Source organism: Lampris incognitus, chromosome 5 (genome assembly GCF_029633865.1).
Source record: "Lampris incognitus isolate fLamInc1 chromosome 5, fLamInc1.hap2, whole genome shotgun sequence".
NCBI classification, from domain to species: Eukaryota; Metazoa; Chordata; class Actinopteri; order Lampriformes; family Lampridae; genus Lampris; species Lampris incognitus.
The window spans coordinates 63834335-63858363 of record NC_079215.1 but is presented as its reverse complement, the minus strand read 5'-3'; the positions used below and the strand labels follow the sequence as shown (position 1 = coordinate 63858363).

The 24029-nt window shown below is 48.0% G+C and overlaps 1 protein-coding gene across 1 annotated transcript; it reads left to right on the top strand.

Annotated features, from left to right (window-relative positions):
• The first annotated feature begins 4758 nt into the window (after positions 1–4758).
• On the top strand, positions 4759–14118 carry tmem109 (transmembrane protein 109). The gene is made up of 3 exons (XM_056280212.1): positions 4759–4973; positions 10543–10645; positions 11445–14118. The coding sequence occupies exons 1-3, from the start codon at positions 4782–4784 to the stop codon at positions 11816–11818; spliced, it is 669 nt and encodes a 222-aa protein (XP_056136187.1). The 5' UTR covers positions 4759–4781; the 3' UTR covers positions 11819–14118.
• Positions 14119–24029: the final 9911 nt, after the last annotated feature.

Below are 24029 nucleotides of genomic sequence, written 5' to 3'. Positions count from 1 at the left end.
GGTGCAGGTGGAGGAGAACCTGGAGAGGTGGAGGTATGCACTGGAGAGAAGAGGAATGACAGTTAGTAGGAACAAGATGGAATACCTATGCGTGAATGAGAGGGAGGACAGTGGAATGGTGAGCATGCAAGGAGGTGACAAAAGTGGATGAGTTTAGATACTTGGGGTCAACTGTCCAAAGTAACGGGGAGTGCAGAAGAGAGTGCAGGCAGGGTGGAGTGGGTGGAGAAGAGTGTCAGGACACAAGATAAATCGTAGCGAGACCAGCTATGTTATATGGTTTGGAGACAGTGGCACTGATGAAAAGACAGGAGGCGGAGCTGGAGGTGGCAGAGTTGAAGATTATAAGATTTTCATTGGGAGTGACGAAGAAGGACAGGATTAGGGACGAGTATATTATGTGATGGCCTGGCGGCCTGTCCAGAGTGTCCCCCTGCCTGCTGCCCAATGACTGCTTGGATAGGCTCCAGCATCCCCGCGACCCTGACAGCAGGATACTAAGTGGTTTGGATAATGGATGGATATTAGAGGGACAGCTCAGGTTGGACGGGTTGGAGACAAAGCAAGAGAGACAAGATTGAGATGGCTTGGACATGTGTGAAGGAGAGATGCTGGGTATATTGGGACAAGGATGCTGAATATGGAGCTGCCAGGGAAGAGGACAAGAGGAAGGCCAAAGAGGAGGTTTATGGATGTGGTGAGGGAGGACATGCAGGTGGATGGCGTGACAGAGGCAGCTGCAGAGGACAGGAAATGGATGATCTGCTGTGGCGCCCCCTAACGGGAGCAGCTGAAAGAATTCGTGTTCGTAGATTGTTATTGCCATTCTCAGTCTGTTGAAACTGAAGAGGTCACTTAGATGAACGATGATACATCTCATCTTATCTCATCATCCAGCTCCTTCCTGGGGGATCCCAACGCTTTCAAGGCGTCCAAGGCGTTGGCCATGGTGGCGAGCTTTCAGTTACAGTGAATGATTATGTTTTCATCCGTGTCAAGGTGCTCCGACACCAGATTTTACTCCTAGCTACATGGCTGCCCACTGTTTCCAGTAGGGATCGGTTAAATGCAGAGGATGGGCGTCCCCACGGGGATCAATACAGTACATCTTATCTTATTTTGTTACGTGGGCTCCTCTTGGCCTTGCTCTCATGACTCCTCTACAGCAGGCAGTCTGGTTCCGCAGGAATCGTGTCATTCAGGCGTCAGCTGTGCAGGGCGTTTCTCTGTTGCTGGTCGTTATAAGCTTTCACTTCTGTGCAAACCCAGTAATGGCTGATAAATCTGACCCATCTGCCAAGCTTTGCTCCCGGTGGAAACTGTCCATCTTTAAAAGAAGAGAAGCACGAGCGCGCTCTGTTGACTGGCAGCCTCTGCACTTCCCAATATGTCTTTCATTTTTTGATAGAGGATCAAGTCATGGATTTCCAATTAAAACCCATATCGTGACAGGGAAACCAGCAACAGCTGCTCTTATCAGTTTCTCCTCCACCTGGGCTAATGTGAGAACTGCAGTTTCTTTACTTGTACACATACCTGTGTGTGTTTTAATACAGATACAGAAACTACATTTCCTTTGTTCTTTCACGGTGCCCATTCCAGGTTATTCTGGGTTGATATGCAAGACTTCACGCATGGACAGATGGCTGCTAATGTACAGATGAAGGTATTTGATGTGCTGTTGTAGGTTGTGTTTTATGGGCCGGACAGCAGTGTTCACTATATAACTCAGCTCTTCGTCATTCTGGGTGAAGTCCTCATCCACAAGTCTAAATGGTCCCACTCCAAACCTGCTGTCATCCGTTTGTTGGTGAACTCCAGCCGTATGGCACCCGTCCATCCATCCATCCATCTGTCCACCCGTCCATCCAGCCGTCCATCCACCCATCCACCCATGCATCCATCCATCCACCCATCCATCTACCCATCCATCCATCCACCCACCCGTCCATCTATCCATCCGTCCATCCATCCACCCACCCATTCTGTGAACCGCTTGTCCTGCTCTCAGGGTGGCGGGGATGCTGGAGCTTATCCCAGCAGGCGTTGGGCGGCAGGCGGGGAGACACCCTGGATAGGCCGCCAGGCCATCACACAGCCCCCCCCCCCACACACACACCCCTTCCTACCTAGGGACAAGTTAGTGCGGCCCTTAATTGAAGCCGTGAAGAACAACGGAGCTCTGCAGCCTTTTGCTGTTTTAAAGAAAGCACATTTCAACTGAACTCTGAGAGGACGTAAAACGAGTGGACTTTGAACTCCCCTTGTCTGTACAAACTGGTTGTCTTTTTCCCTTTTCCTCTGCATGGCAGCCGTAGACCTGTTTGCTGTAAATAAAAGTTTTTTGGACCCCCCCACCCAAACAAAACAAAAACAAACAAGTTTAGGAAAACCTTTCACAGCGAAGGACCGTAAGAGGGACACATCCGCCCTCTGATTGGCCGCTGCGGGACTCTGTCGCTGCTCATTTGCATAAAGGGGAACTTCGCTCAAGTTTCTTGTCGTCTCTCGTGCTGCCAGAGACCGCTGGAATCGAACGACTTCCGGTCGCCTCGTGTCGTGGCGCCAATTTACGAACCCTTACTATGGCCACGCCTAGACCCGCCCCGCTCTGTCTGTGATTGGCTGGGTTGCATGCTACTCAGCTGGACGCTTTAGAGAAGAGCTTCTGCAACGCTGTATGTGGCTCTGCGGAGACGCTTCGCTTGGCTGCTAAAGACACGTTTTTGCTTCCACGTTGACAAGAAGCAACGAACCATCCATTTCAGTATATCTGGCCATGGAAGTTGCCCAGTTATTTGTTCATGGCCTTGCTGTTGTTGTTGTTGTTGTTTTTTTAATAACTGTAACGTTATGTAGCCTATAGGCTACCCTTTTGACCACATTCTTCATGAGTGATTTGATGTTTATGTTTATGTTTGGGCATTTAGCAGACGCTTTTGTCCAAAGCGGCATACAAACATACAACAATCTAAATTAATGTAAACTACTAATAAGACACGTTAGCCCCCTAGCTAACGGGTCTGACCCTTTAGCCGAGCGGTTAGTGACGTCGCCTTGTGGTGCAGTACACCCCGTAACGAATCCCGCACCGGGCAAGAAAATAACCGGTTACATTGTGGCAGCGGCGGGATCCGGAAGTGTGCAGATCCCCAGAAGTCTCTTCGGAGCGCGGGAAGAACAAAGCGCGAGGGCGCGCTTCCGGGAGAGGGTGACGACTGTAAACTACTAATAAGACACGTTAGCCCCTAGCTAACGGGTCTGACCCTTTAGCCGAGCGGTTAGTGATGCCGCCTTGTGGTGCAGTACACCCCGTATCGAATCCCGCACCGGGCAAGAAAATAACCGGTTACATTGTATTCGCCGTAGGCGGTGTCGCGTTTCGCGTGCAGCTGGTCTTGCACGTGTTTTCTTCTTCTTACTTTATCGATACTTCAAATACGTTCAAACAGAGCAAAATAGAGACACACTAGACACCACAAAAACAACAGATTGAAGATAAAAAAAACAAAACAATAAAGACACAAAAGACACAAAAGACACAAAAGAGAAAAGCAAATAAAAAAAAACAGAAAATAAATAAATAAATAAATGCGAGATCATATTTTATGTAAACAAATGTTGATAGTTTTTAAAGCCTTTGTGTTTTTTGAAGTAGAGGTTGTCCTTATATATTGTTCAACTTCTTTTTTTAAGTGCAAAGAGTCCAGGCTTTCTGCTGGAGAATTTACAAACTTGGCTAAAAATAAAAGCATATTTATACCAAAGGATGCATCGCCATCTTTGTGATTAAAATTATGAAAACCAAAAATAAACATTCTTATAGTAAAGGTGCAAATCAGAAGAGACAAAATCAGCGATACACTTGCGGAAGTCTCTCCGGAATGGATAAGTGAACTGACGTGAGCAGAATAAGTGGACACGTGTCTCAGGAGGCGTTGGGCAAAAAGAACATTCACCATCTGTATCGTTTTTAAACTCTGATAAATATTGTTTTGCAGGGTAGAATTTGTGTCAAGATGGTAGTGAGACCAGCTATGTTGTATGGTCTGGAGACAGTGGCACTGATGAAAAGACAGGAGGTGGAGCTGGAGGTGGCAGAGGTGAAGATGATAAGATTTTCACTGGGAGTGATGAAGAAGGACAGGATTAGGAAGGAGTATATTAGAGGGACAGCTCAGGTTGGACGGTTTGGAGACAAAGCAAGAGAGACAAGATGGAGATGGTGTGGACATGTGTGGAGGAGAGATGCTGGGTATACTGGGAGAAGGATGCTGAATATGGAGCTGCCAGGGAAGAGGAGAAGAGGAAGGCCAAAGAGGAGGTTTATGGATGTGGTGAGGGAGGACATGCGGGTGGCTGGTGTGACAGAGGAAGACGCAGAGGACAGGAAGAGATGGAAACGGATGATCCGCTGTGGCGCCCCCTAACGGGAGCAGCCGGAAGTAGTAGTAGTAGTAGTAGCAGTAGGGTAGAATTTGTGTAGCAATTTAAATGAAATCTCGTTGACTTTGTTTGTTAAAAAAAAATCTTTGCGGTAACGACCAAACTTTCTTCCATCCAGCATCGTTCACAAAGTCGCTCCAAGAAAATGCGGCTGGTGGGACGGAACCGGGCCGTCCTGAAACGCGGCTCTTATTCTGGAGCTCAGAAGTTTACACGATGAGAAGCAGCTGGTCTTGCACCTCTCGCGTGCCGCTTGTACTCTCGTGTCGTCATCGAGAGGTTGAGAAGTTAGTCGGAGTCACGTGTTCGGGCTCGCGCCGGCGGTAGTTTTCAGGATGTGGCTACTGGGACGGGGCCGCTGGTCCGCGCTGTGCGCGTTAGTCGTGTGCGTGTCTGGGGAGGACGTGTTTGAACAGCCCGCAGGTATGATCCGCAGCTTAGGGACGGTCTTGCTGGGCCTGGCCGAGGAAGGAGGGAGTTACCTGGGCAAGCTGGCCGAGGAGCGGGCGGTTGTTTCTGTACGAAAGGTGAGAGACTCGAACACAGAGACAGGCGCGGAGCCCCGGAGCCAGAGACCGAGACCTGGTGGGGACGGGACGCTAAAGACCGGAGCACTTCGCTCTTTGGCACGGAGGACAAATGAGTGACTGTAAGAGACACTTCCGGTTTCTGCGTTATGTGGACCCGCTGCTGCTGGGTGGGGTGGGGGTGGGGGTGGGGGGGTGGGTGGAGTTGGGCTGGACGACAAACCGCTGCCAGACACGTCAGCCAGGCCTTGTTATTTCTCTCTTACTTTCCAACTTTGTTTCTATCGCTTCTTTTCTTCTCTTTCTTTTCTCTCCGCCCCCCCTTTCTCTCTCTGCCCCCCTCTCTCTGCCCCCCCTTTCTCTCTCTGTCCCCCCTCTCTCTCTGCCCCCCTCTCTCTCTGCCCCCCCTTTCTCTCTCTGCCCCCTTTCTCTCTCTTCCCCTCTCTCTCTTCCCCCCTCTCTCTCCGCCCCCCCTTTCTCTCTCTGCCCCCCCTTTCTCTCTCTGTCCCCCCTCTCTCTCTGCCCCCCCTTTCTCTCTCTGCCCCCCTTTCTCTCTCTGCCCCCTTTCTCTCTCTTCCCCTCTCTCCGCCCCCCCCTTTCTCTCTCTTCCCCCCTCTCTCTCTGCCCCCCTCTCTCTGCCCCCCCTTTCTCTCTCTGCCCCCCTTCTCTCTCTGCCCCCCTTCTCTCTCTGCCCCCCTTCTCTCTCTGCCCCCCCTTTCTCTCTCTGCCCCCCTTCTCTCTCTGCCCCCCTTCTCTCTCTGCCCCCCTTTCTCTCTCCGCGCCCCCTTTCTCTCTCTGCCCCCCCTCTCTCTCCGCCCCCCCTTTCTCTCTCCACGCCCCCTTTCTCTCTCTGCCCCCCCTTTCTCTCTCCACGCCCCCTTTCTCTCTCTGCCCCCCCTCTCTCTGCCCCCCCTTTCTCTCTCCGCGCCCCCTTTCTCTCTCTGCCCCCCCTTTCTCTCTCCGCGCCCCCTTTCTCTCTCTGCCCCCCCTTTCTCTCTCTGCCCCCCCTTTCTCTCTCTGCCCCCCCTTTCTCTCTCTGCCCCCCCCTCTCTCCCGAGCGGAAGTCCGAGTGCGCGTTTCGGCGTTTTCTATCTTTCGTTGTTGTTGTTGTTGTTGTTGTTGTGTGGTTTGTATTTTGACAGCTTTACCGTGGTGGTGGTGGTGGTGTGTTTTGATTCCGGAGCGGGTTCGACCGGCCCGGCTGGGAGTCCTGCAGACTGGCGGGGTCGGGGGCGTGGAGGAGCTCGCACGCCGACATGGAGTTAAACTCTTTCCTTGGTCGGTGGAAGACCAGAAAGTCGTGGGCTATGACGGAGTTAAGTCCGCTTCTAGAACGAATAGACTCCCATTCAGACGACTTGATTCACGCCAGAAGGGCGATTCAGTTCCTACAGTCTACCCGGACGCACACCAACTCGCAGACAAGCGGCAGTCATCACCCTGTCACAGATGACAGGCAGATCAGCGCGTGGGCAAGAGATGCACACTTGTCACCCTCATGTCAGGGCCCTGCATGCAGACTCACACGGATAGTGGACTCGCTGTGTTTCTCCACAGTGCTGATAAAGTCAACGTGGCTGTGGAGCAGGGCGTGGTAATCCAGGACAAGGCGTGGTAATCCAGGACAAGGTGTGGTAATCCAGGACAAGGCGTGGTAAATCCAGGACAAGGCGTGGTAATCCAGGACAAGGTGTGGTAATCCAGGACACGGTGTGGTAATCCAGGACAAGGCGTGGTAATCCAGGACAAGGCGTGGTAAATCCAGGACAAGGCGTGGTAATCCAGGACAAGGCGTGGTAAATCCAGGACAAGGCGTGGTAATCCAGGACAAGGCGTGGTAAATCCAGGACAAGGCGTGGTAAATCCAGGACAAGGCGTGGTAATCCAGGACAAGGCGTGGTAAATCCAGGACAAGGCGTGGTAAATCCAGGACAAGGCGTGGTAATCCAGGACACCTTTATTCAGGTGGTGCCGCTGGTTAATCCGTCCAAAAAAGTCATTTTGTCCAACGTCCCTCTGCTCATTAGCAACGACGTGTTGCAGGGTTGAACCGGCGAGACACGGAACATTAATGTCCCCTAAAACGGATTCCTCCCAGCTGCCAAGCTGCCGGTTCGGGTGCTGCTGATCCAGGTTTTGCTAGAGCGGGGGCTGCTGGTTCAGGTGCTGCTGTTCCTGGTTCAGCTAATCCAGGGGCTGCTGGTTCGGGTTTTGCTAAAGCGGGGGCTGCTGGTTCAGTTGCTGACGATCCGGGTTCGGCAAGCTCAGGGGCTGCTGATCCGGGCCCTAAACAGGAAGATACTGTTGTAGAGGTTGTTGAAACGTGTCCCACAGATAACATTAACTGTAATGTAATGGACACATGGACTGAAGAAAATGAAGCAGATTGTGCTCTGGAGGAGGAACGTGAGATGCTGATAAAGAAAGACTCTTCTAATGTCAAAGATCAGAAGAGCAGCTCTTTCCTCTGGCGAACTCTATGCTGCTCTGCAGAGTATGCAGAGTTGGAAAGCTCCTGGACTTGATGGTCTACCTGTTGATTTTTACAAATCTTTCGGGTCGGTGGTTGGGGGGGATCTGCTGGCGGTGCTAGATGACAGCCTCGCCAGAGGGTGTCTGCCATTAAGGTGCAGGTGGGCGGTTCTCACCTTACTGCCCAAGAAAGGTGACCCACAGTCCATTAAAAACTGGAGGCTTGTGTCACTGCTTTGCACTGATTGTAAGCTCCTCTCAAAGGTGTTAGCAACCAGACCGAGTAAAGTGATGGGGCAGGTGGTTGGTTCATTGTGACCAGACCTACTGTGTACCTGGCAGGTTGGTTTCAGATAACATCATTCTGATTCCAGACTTTTTAGAGATCTGTAAGCTGTTTGGCCTCAACGCCGGCATCATATCCATTGTTCAAGAAAAAGCTTTTGATGGTGTTGGGCATGAATATCTGTGGCTCACATTGAGGGCCTTTGGTTTTGGTCCTGGCTTTATTAGCAAACTGAAGGTTCTGTATTGTGACATTCAGAGTGTGCTGAAAATTAATGGTGGTTTGAGTGCTCCTTTTCAAATGCAAAGGGGGAATAAACAAGGCTGCACCCTCTCAGGCATGTTATATTCCCTAGCATTTGAGCCGCTGTTACACAAACTCAGATCTGACCTTCGGGGTATAACTATCCCAGGTTGCAGTGCGCCCTTAAAACTGTCAGCCTATGTGGATGATCTAGTGATTCTGGTGAACAGTCAGCAGGATATTGACATCGTCCAGTTTGGCTTAATATCTTCAGCCAAAGTTAACTGGATGAAAAGCGAAGCTGTCAGTGTTGGGGGTGTACTGGAGAAAAAGCTCCATTTGCCTGGGGGGTGGATTTGGAAGGTGGGGGGTGGGGCTGAAATATTTAGGCGTGTTTCTGGGTGATCAGTCTGTTCTTAGAAACTGGGAAAATGTTCTTGAAAAGTTCAAAGGTCGGTTGGCAAAGTGGAGGTCGATTTTAACCGAGATGTCCTACAGAGTTCGAGTCCTGATCACCAACAACTTGATATCATCAATGTTATGGCATCGCCTGTCAGTTGTTGACCCCCCACCAGACCTGCTGTTGAAGGAGGGTAGGGCCTGATCCACCTGAGCAGCAGGGGGGCTACCTTCCGTTTCCAGTTCCTGCAAAGGTTTGTGTACGGTCCTGCTGAGTTAGTGTGGAGGTCGCTGGCTTGCACCATTCTGAGTCAGCTAGGTGGCCTGGGACCGGACAGGTCTTTGTTTTTGATGGACTTGAAGCAGCTTAACATCAAGGACCTACCAGAATTCTACTGTGGGCTGCTCAAGGTGTGGAACTTGTTAAACAAAGAGAGACCGAGACAACACGGCTCTTTGTGTTGGCTGCTCCAGGAACCAATCATACATGGCATCCGTTTCAGTGCAGTCTGTCAAGTGGGGCCAACTCTACTTAGGTGGTTCTGTGTGTCGAACGTGGTGACTCTGGGACATGTAGTTCAGCTTGCAGGCCCAGACATGGACAATGCAGCTCCTCTTGCCTCCCGCTTGGGACTGAGATCAACTCGTGTTCTCACTCTGCTGCTTAACAAATGGAGGGAAGCTCTCACAAGTGGTGAGCGGACGCTGTTAATCCAGTATTATAATGGCTCTGTTAGACCTGATGAGAAGGATGTTTTCCCTTCAATGAACATTTCCCCAGATTTTAAGGCCTGCTGGTTTAAAAAGTGAGAATCCCTCTGTGTTTTCTTTTCAGGATCCAAATGGGAGGTCAGTGTACAAAATGTTTGTTAAAGTTCTGCACAGGGACAAATTAAATGGTAAACCTGACACTCCATGGAGGGCTCACCTAGGTCTGAGGGACAGTGTTGGACCTGAGTGGAGAGCACCACTGGTCAAAAGAGCTGCAGACGTGCAGTGGAGGGTTTTACATGGTATCGTGGCTGTTAATAATAATTCTGATGTTAGCCATGATTGCCCATTTCGCAATAATCTTGAATCTGTCTTTCATTGTTTCATGGAATGTTGTCGACTGCTGCCACTTTTCACATTACTGGAAAATGTTTTTGGGTTGTTTGGGGGAAGTCTTTTCCAAACACATGTTCATTCTGGGCTACAGGTACAAATGCCAGCTTTTTAACTTCCTTCTGGGGAGTGCAAAGATGGCCGTGTACCTGAGCAGGAGAAACGGGAGCGAGGAAGCTGGGGATGACGATGCTGTCTTTGTGTTTGTAAGAATGTTAGGAGCTCGTTTAAAAGTAGATTTTTGTTACTTCAAAGTGGTGGAAGAGCTGGACAGTTTTTGCAATGTGTGGTGTTGTAAAAATGTACTTTGCTGTGTTGTTGGTGATGAGCTGATCTTGGGGAGTGTCCTGAGATGATTTAGATTCTGTGAATCTTGTGTTACTGACCATGTTGGTCTTCATCCTGCTTGTTGTGTTGTAACTTTTTTGTAATTTTTATTAAAGTATTGTTGAAAAATAACGTATTGATAACTGCCCGGTACCATGAGAAGAGCTTCTGCACACCAGACAGGAGTCTGTCCTCTGGCTCCACCTGTGAATAAATGTGTGATGGTTTTCCTCCATTCTGTGCACCAGCAGAAACTCGAGCACAGCTCTAGGTTTTGTGAATTAGCATATTTATTTAGTTTGGTAGGGGACTGGTTTCAGGGTTTAGGGCAGAGTTACTTTTGGGCTCTGTATTTGCCCCATGGTAAAAAGAAAAATGCTGTATATATTTTGCTGAATTTTATATATGGAATGGCAAAAATGTCAGTTTATTAAACAAGGTAAAATGAGGTCAGTAGGATATGCAGACTTGGGGCAGGTAAATGAGAGATGGACTTGACTGGCGTGTTGGGGACGTTTTATGTTTGGGGCAGGATAACAGTGACTGGACTCAGGTTTTGATTCTGATATTGGCATGGCCTTTACTGTTTGAAGTACTATTTATTTTAAATACTTTTTAAGTACAATGAGTAGTTGTCTCTGCTGTGCCCCTTCACTGTTTAATTTTGGGTATTCATTTTAATGTTGTGATCACTGTTTTCCTTAAACTCTGATCTTTGCATCTTCTCTGCTTCTCAAGGCTTTCTCTCAGGCGTTGAGTGTTCTGGCAAGAGGGATGGCGAGTGGTCTCGACGTCCTGTTCCAGTATCTCACCCATTTTCTGCAGGCTGCAGGAATCAACGGTAACTCAAACAAACAAACCAGAACACACTGAGTTGCTGTTGTGTAGGGTAGTAGTACCAGCACTGAAGTACCTAGACAAACTCAGGCATGAGAGAAACGATTGAACAGTATAACATTTGAGACCCTTCTTCAGAATATGTAGTAATTTAAAATGTTGACGAGGGTTGTGCATTATCAAGAATTTGGCGAAACAACTCGTATCAGAATACGAATGTGTCACGATTCACTATATTATGGTACAACAGTCACTGCAAGATATTGCAATATTTTGTCCAAATTTTAGAAAAATATCAAAGAAAACACCTCAATATGCATAAAACCAAGTCAGAGCCGTAGCTATCATGGTGCTGGCAACACCTGCTGCTGCTGCTGCTGTTGTGGTTCTGTGCAGCCCTGTTACAGTACTTCACCTGCCACACAGTGGTCTGAGATGGAGCCTACACAACGAAGTAGAGACGCTGCCACGTCTCTTTTTGTGTTACCTCAAGAATCGATGCAGTATTTTCGAAAGCTCATACAACATCGTGAAAGATAGTACTGCAATATTCACGTGTATCGATATTTTCTTACACCCCCGATGTTGATAGAGGAGGTGAAATAGACTTGACACTGTGGATAGGACCCTGGCAGAATGGAGAACCAGCAGTAGCGGTGGTGCCTGAGGACCTGATTGAGAGCCAGGGAGCTAGAAATCTGAATTCAGGCGTCCCGATTTTCACTGTGTCTGTTGAACGTGCAGGTGTATCCAGAATGAGAACCCCTGCATATCACTCTTTACTCTGCTCTCGTTTTCCACAGCTACCCTTCCCGTGGACAGGGTCACTCCTGAGGGTGTGCTCTTTGTCGTCCAGTGGCTTTTCTTGGCTCTCATCGGATATCTGTTAATCTCCTTATGCCTTCGATTGCTGGTTTCCACCCTGAGGCGGGCGCTGTGGCTGCTGAAGCTGGGCCTGGCTGTGGTGGCATTCGGGCTCATCCTGAGCAACCCTGACGCCAGCACAGAAACTACCGCCGTTTGCCTGGCCGTCCTGGTCTTTATGTGCGTCTTACTGGGAGTTGGTCCATCTTGGGGCAACGCTGCTGACAACAGAACTTCCCACCTGGAGGGGCAAGTGAAGACTCTAGAGAGACGCATAAAAGAGATGGAGCGATGGCAGAGCACGGAGGAATGAAAGGCTAGAGAGACGTGTGTGATGTCAAGAAAACGGAGGGGAGGAACGGATGTGCTTGGTGATGCAAGAAGGAAAACAGATGGAGGACTTGTGTCCTTGTCTGACACATGTATGTAACTGATGTTCGCCTCAGATTCTGTCTTCTTCGTGCTGGCTGGAAGAAAGAAAGACTGAGTTCCTTCTCAAAGTGGAGTTTTGGCCACACAGGAGTCCTTGGATCAGTTTGAGTATTTTTTTCCCTTTTCTTTCTTTTGTGGGTACAACTGTTGATCTTTTACTGGATTTTGTTATAGCAAATTCCTTGAATCTGTTTTGTTTTAGAGACTCTGTTTGTTTGGTGGAACGCGTCTCTTATGACATAGGGTTATGGTTGAATTGGTGTATGGGGGAGCAGATGCATGCTTTTTTTTACCCTAAAATATTACCTTGCGGTTTGGGTCATGGATGGGTGGATGGATTACCTTTTTTGAAGTGCTTGAAAATACTTGAAGTTTGCCATAATACGGTAATTCCGTCTTCACACATGTTAAGCACCATCCGTTTTGTATGAACTGATCATGTTTTTTTATAAGACAGATTTTGGAATAAAACTCCCAACCCACCTCTTCACATCCACCCATCCGTCCACCTGTCTGGCCATTTCACCAGAAGAAGTCCAGAAAAATGCCCCTTTTCTCTTCATGTTGAGGTTCCCGACTGAAGAGGGATGTTGCGAAATGTGGTGAATCAATACTTGGTCCAACAAAGTGAGGGTCGTTCAATGGCTGGGGGGAGGGGGGGTAGCTGTAATGTGCATTGGAAATGGATTTGCACTTTGCTAAAGAAAGAAAGCCCCTTTATTCTTGTCAGTGTACGGTTGTTTAGTGTTGTCTGCATGTAACCCATCCTGTTGTATAGGAGCAGTGGGCAGATGCAGGGCCCGGGGACCAACTCCAGTTGTTTTCCCTACTTGAGTTTAACAAAACTCCAGAAGGTTTGAGAAACCGGTGCTGTTTGGTATTACGAGTCCCAGACACCGGTCGGGACGGGGTGGGAAGCGATAAAGAAGCAGAAACATTTGCCCCATCTATTTCTCTTTGTAGGGTCTTGCACAGAAAACACTTGTGTTTTTTTTGCCCCCCCCCTTTCTCCCCAATAGCACTTAGCCAGTTGCCCCACTCTTCCGAGCCATCCCAGTCACTGCTCCGATCCGGGGAGGGCTGCAGACTACCACATGCCTCCTCCCATACATGTGGAGTCGCCAGCCGCTTCTCTTCACCTGACAGTGAGAGGTTTCACCAGGGGGGCGTAGCACGTGGGAGGATCACGCTATTCCCCCCAGTTCCCCCTCCCCCCCGAACAGGCGCCCCGACCGACCAGAGGAGGCGCAAGTGCAGCGACCAGGACACATACCCACATCCGGCTTCCCACCCGCAGACACGGCCAATTGTGAGTGTAGGGACGCCGGAGGTAACACGGGGATTCGAACTGGCGACCCCCGTGTGGGTAGGTAACGGAATAGGCCGCCACGCCACCCGGACGCCCAGAAAGCATTTTTTATTTTATTTTGCCAAAATATTTGTATGGCCCACTGAAGGAGCAAATAAACAACACAAGTTCAAATAGTTTTGTCCAGTATTTTATTAAGGCAGGTGTGTACACTTCTTATGCTGACTGACATTGTAATACAAACAACATGGACATTTCTGCGGGTGTAAAGATATGGCTTCAAGTAGAAAACAATTTCACGTTTTGTTGTTTTTTTTGTAGTATGTGGCAGTAGTACAGAGGTGTACAGTAGTGCACCTCTTTCTTTACAGGGCATCAGCAAAAATCCCCCATCGGCCTGATCGCACTGACAACACCTTGATGTGGACGTGATGATTCTACATCTCGGCCTCGATTCTCATGTTTTACACTTGAGAATGAGGGGAAGCTCTGCTCCCGATGAGCCCAAACGTGTTGTTTAGAGACTGTGGAATAATTACTGCCTCACTCTGACTTCCGGTTCAGGATATACTGACACGTGTTCCCTTACAGCTCACTGACCACCACATTTCATTCAGTGCAGCGAGTTGGCGAGCTGGTCCCGCTGGATGGCGGCCTCGGAAAGTCCTGCCATGTCCGCACAAGGTGTAGACCAGTGTTTCTCAACCCAGTCCTCAAGGACCCCCTATCCTGCATATTTTCTTTGCAACCCTGAATAGGTACCTGTTTGTAGTTATTCAACCAATCAGCAATTAATTTTGTCAGACGTTGCACACCTTGCATAATTAAGTGCTGCGAGATGATTGGTCGAGTAAGTACAAGCAGGGCTCCCTATGCAGGGTTACAATGACAATCTGCAGGATAGGGGTTCCTTGAGGACTGGGTTGAGAAACACTGGTGTAGAAGATGGCAACACGCAGCAGGAGCCAGTGTTGTATTCGAGTCCAGGATTTTCAGGACTCGTGACTCGACTTGGACTTGAGCACGTATGACTCGGACTCGGGAGTTGGAGATGAGGACTCGGACTCGTTAACTGATAAAGACTGTTTTTTTGTTAGTTTTTTTGTAATGGGCCCTAATGATTTGGCATAAGATGTTGATAGTTATATTCATTTTTTAATTATAGTAATTATTTGTATGTCAGCTTTTTTATGGCGCCAGAGTGGAGCACTGGAGCCCATCTTGGAACTCGACTCAGACTCAACCTTGATGACTCGGACTCGGACTCAGTTAATTGGGACTTTACCCGGACTCTTCCTTGGGGACTCGGGCTTGGACTCGGACTCGAGGTTTAGTGACTCGTCTACAACACTGGCAGGAGGACGTAATTCAGCCAGTTCTCAGACGACTCAGAAACAGCCATTTACCAGACAGGCGTGACTTCCTGTCCGGTTAGCATGGCTACAGTGAAGAGGGCCGCCCCAGCGGTCGCAAAGGCAGTGAAGGGCTTCGTGGCTTCAGGCGCATCTTCATCCAGTCTTGTTGTACGGCGCGAGAATACTCTTCACGTGCCTTTATTTTAGTTTATTTTGCAAAGCTGCGTTTAGTTGTGGGGATAATGTGACGCCGTGAGTCTTAAGATCTAGCAGAGGAGCTTAACAGAAGTTATGTGGCTTTCAGATAAAACATCGAACTTTCCATTGCCATCTTGACAAGGAGGGACAACTTGGAACTTCAGTTCCAGCGCTGTTAGAACAGCCACGAGAAGACGAGGGACATGTCCATGGGTTAACATTTACAACCTCTTACCCTACGTTAGTCATGTGTAGTGTACTTCTTTATTTTCGCTTAATAAATGCAGTGCTGCAGCAGAATATTTAGGAAAGGCTGAAGTGGTTTTTACACATCGATCTGTAACACAACTCATTTGGCTTGTAACAACTTTCCAAGACACTGTACACGAAGTATTTCATGATATGTTGCTTGTTAGATACAACCTGAACAACTGGACAAAGGCTGTGCCTATTTGAAAGAAAGCAGAGCTAAACCAAACGTCTCTTCAGGATTGCACATATAAGAAACACACAAAGCAGTCAACACTGGTCGGGGTCCTGATCCCCGGCCCTCGGAGTTATTGCCTCGCATCACCTCCTTGGTGGGGGCTGCACTCTTAAAGGGAAGCGCAGTTTTTTTAAACCCATCTCCTTATTGCTAGGAGTCGAACCCAGCGGTAGGCCGCAGGATCTCTAGAACTGATTCGGTGCCGAGGAAGCGTTCACCGACAGCCGCGCGCCAAGCTGCGACGCCGTCCTCTGGGCGGTGGCGCGCGCCAAATAACGTCCGCTAAAAAAGCTCTTTTTTGGTACCAACAGACAAGAAACATGCTATGAAACGAATCTTAAGAGCTTTAGCCACGATGTCAGTCGTGTACTGTTATATGAGTACATATAGATGTAATCCATTTGTACCCCGGAGTGCAAGTCTTGCTCGGAATCCTGTGGGAGGTGACTTGTTGCAGGAAGGCAGCAGTGGAGGCGTGAGAGTTGGAGAGAAGTGCAAAACAGAAAATGTAAACAAGGTCTGTCATTGTAATGACAGACTGTACTGGCAGTCTTTTCATAACGGAAGGTGTTTTCAGACACGTCTCAAAACGTTCTGAGTCTGTTGGACACTCAAAAGAGCTCATTTAGCAGAAAGGCGCTACAGCTTGGTGCAGCGCAGTCAGCTAATGCTAGCTTGCCAAATATTGATCCCGTTTAAAGGATTCTGGGACCCATGGCTTGATTTGTCTCCTAATGACAGGAAAATGTGGCATAGGTTAAAAAACACCGGATTTTCCTTTAATACCTCCCAAAACCTTACTTGTGGCACCGGTGGACTTAAGAGCACAATGTCCCTGCCCATCCGCCCCACCAAGAGAGGAAGATGGCAGCATCCCCCAAGCACCAAGTCATCTGGAACACCCTTTGTTCACTTTTTCAAGTCACAAACAAACAAATGGTTTATTCCAAGTACAATTAAACTACATTATCTCTACAACCTACGTAGTATTTTTACATTGATTTAAAAGGCATATAAACATGTTGCAAAGCAAGGCAGGGCCCTGTTCACGAAGTAGAGCGGTGTATAACGGCCGAAGGGTGTACAGTCAAAGAGAGACACTGAGCGACATCTTCACGGCTATTGTGATCAGACCTGGGTCAAATTACACGTGTTTGATTCTTCTCATCTGTTGCAACATGGTCGCTAAAATTAGACCCTACCAATATTTGACTTGAGAAGGTTTACAATAACAGCGATAATGGATTACATTTATACAGGGCTTTATCTAGACACCCAAAGCGCTTCACATTGAAGGGGTAACCCACTTCAACCACCACCACCAATGTGTAGCGCCACCTGGGTGATGCACGGCAGCCATTTTGTGCCAGAACGCTCACCACATATCAGCTTGAGGTGGAGGGGAAGGAATCACTGAGCCAATTACATGGGGGGATGATTAGGTGGCCAGATGGAGAGAGCCAGGCTGGGAATTTTGCCAGGACACCAGGGGACCCCCTACTCTTTGTGATAAGTGCCATGTGATCTTTAATGACCACAGTGAGTCAGGACCACGGTTTAACGTCTCATCCGAAGGACGGCGTCTCCTACAGCACAGTGTCCCCGTCACTGCACTGGGGCATTGGGAATTGATATTTGTTGTTTTGATTAGGACCAGAGGGAAGACTGCTCCCTACTGGCCCACTAACACCATTTCTGGCAGCAACTCAAGTTTTCACGGGAGGTCTCCCATCCAAATACTAGCCAAGCCAACACCTGCTTAGCTTCCGTCATTTGGCAGAGCATATTGGTATGGCTGCCGGCGTTGCAAAATTTATGCTAAAACCACAGTAGAGGACCAGTAAAGGGTGGCGGCCTTCTGGCTGTGCCTCTCCCCCCCCCCCGGTCTTTTCATCATCGTCTTCAATATAGTTGCAACATGAGATGATTTTCAACAGATAATTGACCCAGGTCTACAGGTAAACATCATAGAGCAGAAAATACACTTCAGAAAATTTCCCAGCAGTTGCACTCTATTCTTTTTCATTCATGGCAAATTTAGATTAAAAATCCTTGCGACAAAATTGTAAAATTTCAACTTGATCCGAGTTGAAAAAGAATGGGGTGTAACACCAGAGGCATATTATAGCAGAGCTTGTTAATTTTACAAGTATTTATGTATAATTTATGAAAAGAGGTATGGAATGAGAAATGGTGCTTGAATGTCCATCATAACACACTGGCTGGAAATCCAGGTGGGGCGTATTTGGATTTGAAGAAAGAGGTATCTGTAGTTGATTAGAAAAACATGTCTGAGTTTGATGTTAGGTTAATGAAGAAGTTTAACAAATTGGACATCTTTACATTATTTCCGATCCTGTCCAAATCCACCCCAAGTCATAAACCGTAATCCAGTTTAAATGTCAAGGGCTGAATTTACACAGGGAGAGAAACGTGATCGTTTCAGCTGAAATCCATCATTTCCCCCCATGAATGTGTAGTTATTTTAACCATCTGGACCGTGGAGTCATCTTTACCATGGCTGGAGACACTCCCCAGTCTCCGTATACTGCTGGGGACATTTTTTGACTCGGTAGGACAAACACTGGTGCAGCGGCAAACACCTCCCTACTAAAACAGGAAAAGTGACTGAGACGTGATGCTGATGTATCCATGGCAACCGGTACGACTGTACAACGGTGTTCCCATGTAGTGTGATGTGGTTTGTAATACATCAGACTGTCGGTGTTAGCTTGGGCCCCAGGATCCATGTTTACAAGGGTGGGAACTGTTTACTGCCGAGCTGAGGCCACACTGGCTGCTACACCTGGCTTGTAGTCCTGCTGCACCTGGTTTGTAGTCTGAGGGAGGGACAGATCGGGGAAATACCACGGATTTCAGCTTGAAAACGTGCAAGAAAGTTCAGCTCAAGGAGACAAAGCGTTTGCATTCGGAGTTTCCTCTTCATGCGCAAATGTGCCCAGAGACAAAAGGTTATGAGGACTGAGGCCAGAATCACCTTGACACCGAGAAATGAAAAGGCACCGTCCGCAGTATTTCTGAGTAGCTTTAGTCGAAGATGCGTCGGCTGAGTCATGGTCGTAACCGTCAACTCGGTCTGGCTGGGCTGGTTTCCTGTGGACAGAGCTGTCGGGACACACTGGTCCAGCCTCACCAGCCTCCCTGTGACGACGCATGAACTCAGACACGCACGTTCTCTCCCATCTGAAAACACCGCCCACCTTGGTAACCACGCGTTAAGCTACTGAGAAACCGCATCCCCCTCAGAAGAGGGTCTGCATATTCTGTGAAAACAACACCCGGCTGAATATGTTAATTAACGCCAACATGCAATACAAAATAAAACCAAACCAGACATTGGTAGAAAAAGACATTTAAAGTCCCAGATGAAGGCCAGTGGAAGTAACAGCTGTGAAGTGGTACCACTTCCAGAAAGGACACGGTGTTGCCATGGAAACCTCACGCGAGATGTTGTTCCCATGGATCAGGGAGACAGCAACTCCCACACCGTCCTCTCCTCAGATCGACAACGTCACGCCAGTCGCCATAAGTGTCTCATTATGGACAAACTGAGAGTGGCTACTGGTCTGGCTGGGGGTCAAACTCAGGCTTCCTGTTAAACGACAGGAAGGAGAGGTTACAGACAGAGGCTGCTGTGTGGAAGATGAGTGTTTTACGGTTTTGTTTTTGGTTTTGTTTTTTTTTTTGCTTAGCGGTGAGACAGAAGGAGGCCACCCTGCAAGGCAACCCAAGTTTCTTTTGACAATGTCCTGACTGCTTGGTAGCTGAAAAGGCACCGTGACAGGCCTCCTAAATACCAGCCAACAGTCCTGGAAGTTTTCCCATTCCCCTTTTGTTCCTCTCAACGCCTCCTGACTCGGACATTTCGGGGAATCTCGTTTGTATTTTTTTCTACTTGATCATTTTTTCCCATCCGCTCTTCTGGCTGCTCGCTGAGCGAGGCAGTTTCCATAGGGAGGTCCCCAAGTCACCTCCAGCGAGAGGGATGAACGAGGGCGAGGAATCGTAAAGGAAACCAGAAAAGACGCCACACTGGCGTCTAAAACCCTCAACGAGGTCCGCTTTAAAGGGTTTTAACAACACGCGGCGCGGAGGGGATTATCACTGCTTACACCAGGGGTCCCCAATAGGCGGCCCGCGGGCCACGTCCGGCCCGTGACAGGTTGATTTATGGTCCGCGAGAATTGTTGGAGAAATGCCAGAAGGAAGAATTTTTTTTTATTTCCCTACCAAAAAAAAAAAAACCTTTTAATTTTTTTTTGGAAATAAAAAATTGTTTCTTCCTTCTGGTATTTCTACACATTTTGTTTGGGAACACTATTGCAAACATGATTTCAGCAATCAATCCAACAAGAAATGCTACCTTGTAACTATCAATTCCACCCCGCATTTCCCCTTATGGGCTAGTCTAGCCCCCCTCACTTGTGCGTCACATGACCTTATCAGCATTACTGAAAATACTTCAGTTATGGTGGGCTCGAATGCTGCTGGAGGTTGAGTGGCCCGTGGTTTTAAAAGTGGCTCTAAAAGTGGCCCGCTATGAAAAGTAATTGGGAACCCCTGGCTTACACCATGGTCACGTCCCACCAAGTCAACGCAAATCACAGGAAGCTGAATCGGTTCATCCGGACACAGTGTTTATAGAAGTTGTGTTGCAGATGAACGGGAACCCATCGAATCCGATGAGCTGATTCAACTTCCTGTGATTTGCTTACCTGGATCACTGAGCGTCCACAAAGACGCTGACACCATAAACACGGCGGACGCAGAATTACAAGGCTATGAGACTAAAGTTAGCCGCTAAGCTAAAGTTTTGTATGTTGACTCATGATGATGATGATGATAATGATGATGATGATGATGACATTTAAATAGCACTCAAAGCTCCTCACATCGAAGGGGGGTAACTCACCTCATCCATCACCGACGTGTGGCACCACCTGGGTGATGCACGGCGGCCATTTTGGCGCCAGAACGCTCACCACACACCAGCTTGAGGTGGAGAGGGAGTTATAATTGAGCCAATTACACGAGTAACGAGTAATCACGAGTAAATTGAGTAATTACAAAGGACTAATGACACGAGTAATTACGAGTAAACTGAGTAATTACAAATGACCGGGCCTGCTACTGAGTCAGTGTGTTGCTATGGTTACAGTGTATGAATTTAGAACAGAGATTAAACTCGAGCCTAACGATGTGTGTAATTAAACTGATTTAGCGCACAGCCTCCAGCCAATCAGAAAGCAGTATTCTCCGTGACCATGGTATAAAGGAACTGTAGGTCATTAGCTAGTGACTAAGAATTCGTTTAAATGGCTTTAACTGTATGACAACCAACTGAGACTCGAACCCATCCCCATCGTTTAGATTTAGTCATTAATATCTTCTTTAGAAATCGATAACAACATGTCAATCCTCTATACTTCTTTTCCTCTAACAGGTCTAAGTCAAGAACAGGCCTCCTTTCACGGGCCCCTTGCCTCCTCTCTCAGTGGTCAAAACAAAAACAAAGTGGAAGTTGACTACTTGACTCTTACGCTCCCTACGTCTTCAAGTACTCAGAGACGGATTACTCCGACTTTTAGAGGAGATTTGTAGTGGTTTACACAGGGGCTATAAAAGGTCTACAAAGGCCTGCTGCAATGGCAGGGTTTTGGGATGTAAAAAAATGAAGCCAAGATCAATCATGTCAGAACTTTTTCCAGTTTAGTTATTTATTTATTGTAAATTGCAACCTATAAAAGTATTGGGGAGGTGGCTGTGTTCAGAATTAACCACCCCCATTCACACTCACGTTAAATAGTAGTCGGTATACACCTGCCATCAATTAAAGTGACTTTGATTCACCCCAAATAAAGTTCAGCTGTTCCTGTAGGGACTTTCCTGACATCTTCTTGGTTGCCTCCAAGTGCAAAAGCCATGGTCCGCAAAGACCTTACAAAGCAAAAGAATGTCCAAGGCTTTAGATATACCATGGGACACAGTGGAGACAGTCATCAACGAGCGGAGGAAATATGGCACATTGAGATTGCCAGGAACAGGGCATCCCTCCAAAATTGATGAGAAGACAAGGAGAAAAGCGGTCAGGGAGGCTGCCAAGAGGCCTACGGCAACATTAAAAGAGCTGCAGGAATTTCTGCCAAGTCCTGGATGCTCCCTACATGTTACAACAATCTCCCGTATTCTTCATATGTTTGGGCTATGGGGTAGGGTGCCAGGACAGAAGTATTTTCACACGGAAAAAAAACCAAAACAAACATCCAAGCTTGGCTAAATCTTGCAAAAAATTACATCCAGTCTCCCAAAACCATGTGGAAAATGTGTTATGGTCTGACGAGACCAAGGTTGAACTTTTTGGCCATAATTCCAAAAGGTATGTTGGTGCAAAGAAAACACGGCACATCACCAAAAGCACGGTATCCACGGTGAAGCATGGTGGCGGCAGCGTCGTGCTTTGGGCCGCTTTTCTTTAGCCGGAACTGGGGCTTTAGTCAAGGTGGAGGGAATCATGAATAGCTCCAAATACCAGTCGATTTACACGCAAAAACTTCAGGTGTCGAAGAGGAATTTCACCTTCCAGAGTGAGAATCATCTTTATTTGGCCATGTATATTTATGCATACACGGCATTTGACTCTGGATTAGTGGTTGTCAATGTACTTACATAGAATAACAACACAACCATCTTTCAGAAATATATACAAGAAAGGACTATATACAGGTGAAACAGGAAGGCAATAGTGCAATGGTGCAGAGTGCAAAGATGCTAGAATAAATGTTAGCAGGCTACTTATATACATGAGGTAGGCGGACATGACAGCATATGCATGTATACGTACAATATACAGTACATACAGCGTGCTTAGATTTATTGTGACAATGTTAAGCATTCATCAGAGTGTCAGCCTCCGGAAAGAAACGGTTCTGGTGTCTGGTTGTTTTGGGGTACAGCGCTCTGTAGCGCCTGCCAGAGGGACGGAGTTGGAACAGGTTGTGACCAGGGTGTGATGGGTCTGCAGTGATGTTGCCTGCCTGTTTTCTGGCTCTGGAGGTGTAGAAGTCCTGAATGGAGGGCAGGTTGACACCAATGATTTTCTCTACAGACTTAACTGTCCGTTGCAGTCTGCCCCTGTCCTGTTTGATGGCCAAACCAAACCAGACAGTGATGGATGTGCAGACTGGATTGTTGCAGTGTAGAACTGCATCAGCAGTTCCTGAGGCAGGTCGAACTTCCTGAGCTGACAGAGAAAGCACATCCTCTGCTGGGCCTTTTTGATGATTGTGTCGGTGTTGGGTGCCCACCTTAGTTCCTGGGAGATTGTGGATCCCAGAGACCTTAAGGTTTCCACAGCAGACACAGTGAGTGCTGTTGAGTATGGTGGGGGGGGGGCAGTGTTGGGGAGCTCCTCCTGAAGTACATTATCATCTCCACAGTTTTGAACGTGTTCAGTTCTAGCTTGTTATGACCGCACCAGAGGGCCAGATGCTCAACCTCCCCTCTGTATGCAGACTCGTCACCGTCCCGGATGAGGCCAACGATCGTTGTACAGTCTGCAAACTTCAGGAGTTTAACAGACGTGTCTACAGAGATGCAATCATTCGTGTCAAGAGAGAAGACTCGAGGGGAGAGCACACATTCCTGGGCATGCCCGTGCTGATTGTCCAGCTGCTGGATGTGATTTTTTCCCCCCAGCCTCACCTGCTGCCTCCTGTCTGTCAGGAAGTTTTTGATCCACCGAGTTTAAGTCCACAAACAGCACCCTTGCGTATGTCCCTGGGGAGTCGAGGCGTTGCAGGATGTAGTGCAGACCCATGTTGGCTGCATCATCCACTGACCTGTTTGCCCGGTAGGCAAACTGCAGGGGTCCAGCAGGGGGCCTGTGATTTCCTTCAGGTGGGACAACACTAGTCTCTCAAAGGATTTCATGACCACAGATGTCAGTTGTGACAGCCTTGTAGTCATTTAATCCTGTGATACGGGGTTTCTTGGGGACCGGGATAATACTGGAGCTTTTTAGGGGACGTCACACAGCTCCAGTGATCTGTTGAAGATCAGTGTGAAGATGGGGGCCAGCTGGCCAGCACAAACTTTCAGACAGGAGGGAGACACGCCATCTGGGCCTGGTGCCTTCCTGGTGTTCTGTCTGTGCAAGAGCGGACAAAACATCCTCTTCACAGATCCTGAGTCAGTGTTCCTCAACCCAGTCCTCAAGGACCCCCTATCCTGCAGATTTTCATTGTAACCCTGCATAGGTAGCCCTGCTTGTACTTACTCGACCAATCATCTCGCAGCACTTAATTATGCAAGGTGTGCAACATCTGACAAAATTAATTGCTGATTGGCTGAATAACTACAAACAGGTACCTATTCAGGGTTGCAAAGAGAATATGCAGGATAGGGGTTCCTTGAGGACTGGGTTGAGAAACACTGTAGACCTGAGTGCAGGTGAGGACCGGTACAAAGTGGTAGATGCTCTACTGTCCCAACTTGTCAATGCAATACGGGTCAAAGATCATTTAAAAATCACTGTTTTCAGTTTTAATTTAACATACCGTCCCAACCTTTTCTGATTAGGGGCTGCAGAACGTTTTTACAAGCAAGAGTGGGGAAGCATTACCTACTCAAGATGTGCCAAGCCGATGGACCCTTACCCCAATAGACTGAGAGCTGCAATAAAATCAAAAGGTGCTTCAACTAAGTATTAGTTTAGGGGTGTGCA